The 8612-nt window shown below is 44.4% G+C and overlaps 1 protein-coding gene across 6 annotated transcripts in view; it reads right to left on the bottom strand.

The window, feature by feature from the left end:
• Positions 1–677: 677 nt before the first annotated feature.
• Positions 678–8612, bottom strand: part of LOC147635362 (uncharacterized) — a 47885-nt gene continuing 39950 nt past the window's right edge. For 2 of the 6 annotated variants that reach the window (XM_086802608.1, XM_086802611.1), the window contains 6 exons: positions 2256–2366; positions 1915–2151; positions 1721–1807; positions 1456–1521; positions 1263–1329; positions 678–1070 (listed from right to left, as the gene is read on the bottom strand). In XM_086802608.1, the coding sequence (XP_086658734.1) occupies positions 964–1070; positions 1263–1329; positions 1456–1521; positions 1721–1807; positions 1915–2151; positions 2256–2366 (675 nt within the window). In that variant the 3' untranslated portion in view covers positions 678–963. The remainder of the gene's footprint in view (positions 1071–1262; positions 1330–1455; positions 1522–1720; positions 1808–1914; positions 2152–2255; positions 2367–8612) is intronic. The other 4 variants (XM_086802609.1, XM_086802612.1, XM_086802613.1 and 1 more) reach the window with 2 other exon arrangements.

The following is an 8612-nucleotide window of genomic DNA, read 5'->3' as shown; positions in this document are numbered from 1 at the left end:
CCAATGTCACATAGCATCCTAGCCCCCATTCATAGGGTCTTGTGTGAAGGCTTCCTTCCCTTCTGCACCACCAACACCATTGTCCCCGTCCATAGAGTAGGGACCCCACCAATCCCATCAACTGCAGGACCATCGTGATAGGCCATACAATGACCAAGATATAGGCAATAAGAGATGATAAATAAGTATGGCCATAATAGTATACTAACTATGGATACTACATTTGCCACTAACATGTACAAGGAAGACTTCGTGCTACATAGTCATTCCACCTTCCTTACCGTGTACGATCGTGCATGTATGATGATGCATTGAAGTGCCATTCCACGCTTGTAAGAGTGCATGTAAGAATCAATCAATGTGGAGGTGTGTATGGCTTATTGAAATTACAAATGCAAGAATGTGCAGATAGAAATCATGAATGTAGGATTGGTCACAAACAGGTAAGTGTGCATGTAAGCTCATCTATCAATGTAGTGTGCATGTAGTACTGTAAGACTGCATCTAAGAATGCAAGATTGTGCATGTAGGCTATTCTCCAAATATAAGAGTGTGCATGGATTAAAATCAGGTGGCAGATAGGGGGTTCACTAGACTCGGTGTGTGTTTTGTGAAATCACAGGGAAACAAAAATGTAATCAAAGGGTTGCAACCAAAAAAAGACTTGAGAGTATCACTTTAGTGAATGCCTGTTTGAAAGTGCGTAAGCATAGTCAACATTTCACAAACACTCCCTTGAAAAAAGATACTTGGACAAAAATTTAAAAATATACAGATACAACAGTTTTATTCCAATAACAAACTACATCCCAGCACATCCTAGTAGCAGAATTTTCTCACATTCACTGCTTGTCAGCTCCTCCGAGTGGTGTTTCTTCCCAGCCCTGTCCCACCATTCTGTGCTGTTGGAGAGGTTCCTCGAGGAGGCTGATGCCTGGGAGTGCATGCACGAGGATGCACATTTCATGTAGGCTGAAAAGCATAAGGCAGCTGTTCTTGTGGATAGTATCCCAGCTGACCTTCAATAAAAGGAGGTGCTGCACCATATTGAACTCCCTGGACGCCGACACCTACACCATAGACCAGGGATAAATCTCTTCAAATATTAGCATTAGCCTTGAATTGTCTAAGCTTTATACTGCAACCAGGTCAGAGCATGTAAACTGTGCCTACATTGACCAAAAAAGGAAGAGAATTCTTAAACATAAGCATATTCTATGGCCATAATTTTAATAAAAGCACACATTTCACATAAGGCGCACCGTGATGTCCTGGCTGCAGTTGTTGATAAGCTGCCTGGGAAGGATGTGTTAGTGGCAATAGAGGCACCTGAACAGTTAGCAATACCAAAAAATTACAGACTAACAAGTGTCTCATTGCCAGAAAAACTGATGTCCTCCATATGGGCTAAGGTATTTTGCATCCAGTGCCGGTCTACTAACAGAAATTACTCACCTGCTGATAAGGCCGGCCACCATATATGTAGGTTCTGGGCTGAGCATACATCATCTGCTCAGGGTACTGCCAGTACAACAAAAGTACATTGCACTCAGTACACTTACCAGGCCCTAGTGCATGTGCAATGTTTATATGTGTCTACCTGCCTATCTAGATGTACAAGCACAACTGAAAGCATCACATGGTGACAAATAATCTCATATCAAGGAGGGGCACCCTTTTCAAAGCTGAACTGGAAGTATACAGAAATAACCCCTCTTACCCGCTGGCCACTGGAATAATAGTAAGCTGGTGCTGGCTGCACATGGGAAAACACTGCTTGTTGTGAACCAACGGGATACCCTGTCACCTGTCAAAGCGAAGTGCACATCTGATTAAATATCATATCACCTGTCCTAAGCTGCTTCAAATACATCCCAACGTAAAGAGAAATTAGGTTAAGTCCATGTAACTTACTTGCGGTTGCATCTGAGGTGGTATCTGCCCCACCCATGCAGGTGGCATCACAGCACCCCGTGCATATGCTCCTGGTGATAGCAATAATAGAGGTGCACTTGGGGCAGCTGACATGTTCATGGAATTATATACTGGGTATCCCAGTGCAGCAGGTGGCATTCCGAATATAGGTTCGCAGGAAGGTGACCCCAAGGAGCTCTGCAGATAAGGTGTTGCATTTGGGTTTAATCCAGATTCCTGAGGCAGTACAACACCAGAGTCATAGAAAATAGCCACCTAGCATCAGATAACTCAAGGTAAGATCCTGCTAAACAGTTTTAGAAAAAGCAGCAATTTCCTACTGAGCTAGTTGAATTGAAAGACACCTCAGAATGAGATAATGGGGACGTTGGTTCAGCAGAATTTGAGAGAGAGATGGGAGTTTTGGTGTGTTGAGTTGATGAGCCCACATCCTGCAAATAGAAATCCGTTACCCAAAGTACATTCTGAAGCTTAACAAGAAACTTACGGTACACACAAGCTCTTATGTCAGATCTCTGACTGGAGTTGATAGTAGCCTACCAGCCTTTTGAGCCCTAAGTACTGAAATTTTAACAACAGGACAGGGAAGAACTAGTCAATGGCAATGACAAGGTCACTGAAAAAGCAAGTGCTTTGGCAGAAACTGTTCTATAAGGATTAGCTACCTACCTACCTTTATAACATGCATGCTTTGATCACCAGCTACAACAAGCCTCGGCTTCTCCCCCTGCAGGATGTCCAATTGCTACTACAAGCCTATCTGCAGATGCTGTGCTGAGCAAGAGGCGGAAACTATCACAGCTTCTGAACCATCAGCGGTATGATAAAGATGCTGAGAAGGACCTGGGTTGTGGACAATGAGGAACTAAGAAGAGTTTCTACCGAAAGGGTGGCGCCACCCTGAAGGTTTTACGATTGTATTAGATCTTATTAGTAGCATTTAGCAATTGCTTTGTTATGTTCATTTCCCTGTCTTGCTCTGTAAGGCATCGCATACTATAGTATCCTCCACACTTTACACTACTTTGGTCTCACGGGCTGTTTTATAGATTCTACATAAGAACACAAAGGTGGCCCAATAGAGATCACTATTTTCTTTCAGACCAAAACTCTGTGAGACAGTGTACAAATTTGATGTGAGGGAGATCTCCTGGTTGGCACAAACTGCCACTTTGCAAGACATCTTAGATTTTTTTTTTTCAAGAAAGAGACTTCTATTAAGTATGAAAAAGGCATACAACAATACGGCTATAAGCTGGAATAGAATAGAATCACCCCAATATGTAAGGTGATTTCAACCACTGAGGAGCATCATGATGCCATGAGAGACCTGTGGGACTGGAGGAAAAGAAAATGCCATGGTCCCACTCCCGCATAAATATAACACGCTTTGCTTGTGTGGAATGAGAGGACCCCTGAATACGAGCCCAAGTAGTCATGAGAGTATGGATGATATCACCCCATATAGTGCTAATGCACTGAGACCCAAAGATCTGGACACCCTCAATAGCCTCCGTGCATCTAGCTCTCCATATCTGCCATGCTGTAATATTGGCAATGATCTCCCAATTGGTGTCAATCCTCTGTCTAGGGGGTGTATAATCAAAGTAAGGGACATCCTGCAACAAACCATGCTGGGTAATACCTCTACGAATGAAAATAGCAAAGTCTGTACCACTGTCCTCGTAAAAAAGCTGCGGACCGGCTTGGGGGAGCCAAGCAACTGCCCCCCAAGTCACATGCATGGCGCGGCCACTCAATTTGCCCATAAGTTGGGCTATAGAGCCCCAAATCTGCTGTGCAGTGCTGAATCTCCATAAACAATGTTGTACAATCTCAAAATCTGCCGCACATCTCGGGCAAGTAGGTGCTACACCGAAAACCAATCTCCACTGATTGGTGGGAAGACCACCATGTAAAAATAACCAAAAGAAATGAGAGATCTAACTCCTTCTGTATGAATGCCAAGCCTATGCCAATATCTGCACTGTATCGCTGGGAGAGATATCATAACTCTCCCAATGAGGCCTGAGAGTAGGGATCCTATGCATCTATTGAGTAAGGAGAAGCTTGGCATTCCGGACCGTGAAACTGAAAAAGGGAAGGCTTTTCAATGGATCGAAGGCATCAATCCACTCCAACTCTCCTCGATCCCACTGAAGATATCTGATAGGGCTGCCACCATGTCGCCACAAACACCAAGAGCCATGAGTCACTATCTGAGGAGAAGGGTCAATGAACCAATGCTTCCCTGAATGACCAACAATCCTCACTGGACTAAGCCTAGTATCTGGGATGATCTCCTCCATGCTACATCTCCTCAATCTCCCTCCAGGAATGATAGAATAAACGATGCAATCTATAGTCTCCTGGCCTAGGAGAGCAATGACCTACAAAGGTATGCTATCCTCGAAAAGACTCCCAGCCAACTCGGATGATAGTCTCCATGAAAGGTCTCAGAGAGCCACTCATGCGGAATAGCTACATCAATCTGATCAATACGTATGCGAGAGCCCCTAAGATGCTGAATGGATGCAGCTCTCCGATCCTCCGGAAGACTCTTAAGGGTCTTCCAAGCAAGAATCAGCCACTTGGTGCATCTCATTACATGCGGTGGTCAAGACATCTTAGATTTGCCATGGCAGCCCATCTTAAATGCCGATCACCCAAAATGCAAAAGAAATCCAATAGAACAGAGGGGCAGGGATTGACGCAGGAGAGGAATCAAGAACATGTGCAACAGTACAAGGAACGGTGTCCTGGCATTCATGAGACTAATCCCATCACAAATGGTAACATTGTCATTCAAATTCTCTCAAATGCCATGGTTACCAGAATCTGATCATAGATCAACTGCCATCTGAGAGTGCTGTGGGCATAAGAGGGCTGCAGCAGGCATAAACAACTACACATAGGGAAAATGATGCATTTGGGTTCAAGTTAGATTTCAAAAAAACTCTAATGCATGCTAATATGGTTGAGGAGAGATAATACCACATCCTCTTCTTCCTGTCCAGCCACTACTCTTTGATCTTGACTGAGCTGAAACCCCAAACCCCAGCCCACACCAGCACCACCAGGTCCTCCGCTCCATTCCCCCTTGTGTCATTTCTCCAAAGAATCGGCCATGTGCACCTGCTGTACTAGGGTGCCACGTTGACATAACTGGACAACTGTACATTGTCAATTACATTTTCGATGAGCAACCAGCAAGTTGTGAGCCCTTCTCCAGGACAGGTCGCTAGTTGCCATCTAGATCTAAGTCACAGAGGTGTCAGACTTCAGTGTCATGTGTTGTCCCTCATATGCAACCCAATTGAATTATTCGTTGTTTAAATGTCCATGATGTTTATTAGGCCAAAAGCCGCGTGCTGGAAAAATGCATCAAAAAAGGCAATAAACATATGTTTTTCACCATTCATGAGAGCCTGTAGGGCTGGCCAACCAGGCATTAGGGGCCTCCACTGCTTTATATAAGGGGCGTTTTCTCTCACAGTTCTTGAAGAAAACGCAAAGTGCCAAGCAAGAAGATCATCAAAGCTGAAGCGCATGTGGAGAGAACATGTGGAGGAGTGTGGAAGGATACATAATAGAGAAGGATCCCTCCAGAATTTCTATGTGTAATAAGGATCCACCCTGTACAGTCCAGCAGCCCCCAGAACAATTGACAGCACTTCAGCAAATGAGCCCATTGGTGACACCTATTTTGTACTGTGCATAAATCAGCAATATCAGTGAATACATCGCTTGTGGTGGGGGCGTTTTAGTGGGTAATTGGGACCCAATCGGATGTTGCTTTGCTCTCTCTTCTCCCTACTCTATCATCTTGACCAATTCTCCTTTCTCCATCTCTTTCAAATCTAAAATAACAGCAGCCCAGTATGCAAGTTCATGTCCACAATCAACCCGGAACAATTGATGCAGCCTCCAACAGTTTGACACACTTCAGCAAATGAGCCCATTGGTGACACCTATTTTGTACTGTGGATGATTCAGCAATATCAGTAAATACACCGCTTGTGGTCGGGGCGCTTTAATGGGTATTTGGGACCCAATCCCATGTTGCTCTCTCTCCCTACTCTATCATCTTCACCAATTCTACTCTCTCCATCTCTTTCAAATCTAAAATAAACACATGGTAATTATCATTAACGCTGTTTCTGGATAGTGTGCATGTAGCACTGGTAACACAGGTTTTGGCTTTTATAAGGCGATGTTGAAAAATCTTTTCTATGGATGGTTTACTCAACTTTGGGAATTCCTGCCCACAAAATCCATAACTCGATGGTTTGTAAATGCTTCGGTCCACTTGTCAAGCTACCGACTATGAGCAACATGGAAGAGAACCAAATTTTGGAAGAGGAATCCCAAGTACCTCCAAGTTACCACCCCAATATCCTTAGCCACATCCATCCTCCACTGAGCAAGAAATGGGCCATTTTGCAGGCATTTGTGCCAAAGCTGACCTTGCAACCAGCTCCAATGATCCCAGAAGGCAGCACATAGAAGAGCAATGGAACTTGAGCATTTATGAGCTCATCTTCCAGCTGACCATCAACCGAGGCCAAGGTTGCTAGTTGTGCCGAGGAGGATCGCCAACATGCTTTGGAGGCATGTATAAACCAGGTGTTTGCAGCACTAGAAATTTACCTTGCACACGATTTGTTGATAATGCCTTGATCTCCTGAACGTCTCCTACAATACAAACACACACAAAATAGACACATGGAAAGGTTTCCGGAAACTTGACTTCCAACCATAGCTCCCATGGAACATCCTCAAACCATGAGAACCCTCATCTCACTTGAATGGGCCCAAAAATCCAATAATAGAGTAGAAGCACACTTATTAATAACTACAGGCTCTTTCACACCATCCCATGCCCATAAGTGCCCATAAGTGATAGAATGTGCAGCGGAAGAAGGGAAAGTGGAAACACGAGAGAGAGAGAGAGAGAGAGAGAGAGAGAGGAAACACAGGTGAGAACTTGCTCTCAATATCATCATCAAAAGGAATACATGTCCTGAGCAAGAGGGGAGAAAGCCTCGTATGTGAGGGACTGCAGCAAAAAATGCTAAGCAAGCAATGAAGAAAGAGGGAGGCAAGCCAGCTATATATATGCCCATATATAGGCAGCCAACTAGGGAATAAATCCTCCACGACTAAGAAAAATACCCGAGACTCCATAACATGGGGAATAATATGGGAAAACATATGTGAGTGGTGACCAGCCCCTCTAGCTAACATGGTCAGTCCTAGAGGCTAAAATAGGACAACAAACAAGAAGCCAGCAAGAAGGGGATGATGTCTAACACCCCCTCTCAACACCGAATGCTGAGTGAACTCCAAGAAGCCAGAGACGCCGTCCTCGATCAAAGATGAAAGACTACAGAAACATGTACCAAGAAAGCTCCACAAGAAATCTCCTCAGCAACTCAACTACAAAAGCAACAGAACAAGCTGCCAGGTACACTGCTCCTCTGGAAGAAAACAACCATGTAGGTTGCGACGTGCTGCTCCAAATAATGGTTCCAAACCCAAGTGTAATAACACTCCCCGAAGTCAAATGTCGTGTTTTCAGCCTAGAGAAGGTATGTAAAACCTCAAAACCAACCAAGATCAGATCCTGTATATAATCAATCCTAGGAGAAGCAAGTTGCTCCTCACTGGAACCCTCTGAAGAAATAGAGTCAATCTACTCCAACTCTATACCAAGAGTAGGCAAATGTTGAAAAGAAGCATCCTCTGAAAATGTTGGTATCGCAAGATGTAAAGACTCTATAGAAAAGATAGGGTCCATCTACGCCAACTCCGTACCATGAGTTGCCCAATGCTGTACATAAGCACACTCCACTGAGGTGGGCATCGCTAGATGAAAGGACTTCACATCCCCCTTTGAAAAAAGATGTCGTCGGACTAGTACAAGCCACTGTGCCCTAGGCACGATTAGCAACCACAGATCCAAAGCATCCCACCAGGTCCAAAAGTCCATCCTCCAAAACAACAAACTTGCACACCACAACAAACCAAATGTAGAATGGGCAAGGGGAGGGGCATCCTCAGAAGCATCACAAAGAGAGGCAGAGGTAGACTCCTCACACAATGAGGAAGGGAAGCCGGAATATAAACTGCAGTGGTAACAAAGTCCTCAAGAGCATCACTGAGAGCAGAAGACTGTTCCATGAGTAGAATCAAAAACAAATAAGTGATCCATGTGAAAGGATCACACCTCACACGCAAAACACCCTCCTTGTTCTTCAAGCACTGCAAAGAACACAGACTCGAACAAAATAAACTCTGCTCAGGATCTCTGAAAAGATCACTGCTCTCCTCCAAAATTTGTAAACTCCTGTCATAGAAGAAAGTCTCCACAGAAACAAAACAGCTCCCGAAACTGATCCTCAAGTGAAGAGCTGGAGTAGGGCCCCCTCTGAGTGTAGAAAACTCCTGTGGGAAGTAAAACGCAGCCAAAACACTGCTGTCCAACAAAAACAGCACTCCACCACCAACAAAAGGCAAGGAACATGAAGAAACCGGGTAACCGGGTAGGCTAGGAACAAAACACAGGTATAGATTTTCTCGGGAAAAAAAAAACACAGGTATAGATGCTCCAAAATCAGCAAAACACTGACTGAAATCAGAAATTCAGTGTTCTCCTCAAGTACCAAACTGCCTCC

Source organism: Cibotium barometz, chromosome 9 (genome assembly GCF_041138505.1).
Source record: "Cibotium barometz isolate CiBa-2024 chromosome 9, ASM4113850v1, whole genome shotgun sequence".
In the NCBI taxonomy this organism is placed as follows: domain Eukaryota; kingdom Viridiplantae; phylum Streptophyta; class Polypodiopsida; order Cyatheales; family Cibotiaceae; genus Cibotium; species Cibotium barometz.
Note: the sequence above shows the minus strand (reverse complement) of the source record. Positions and strands in the feature narration are given on the sequence as shown.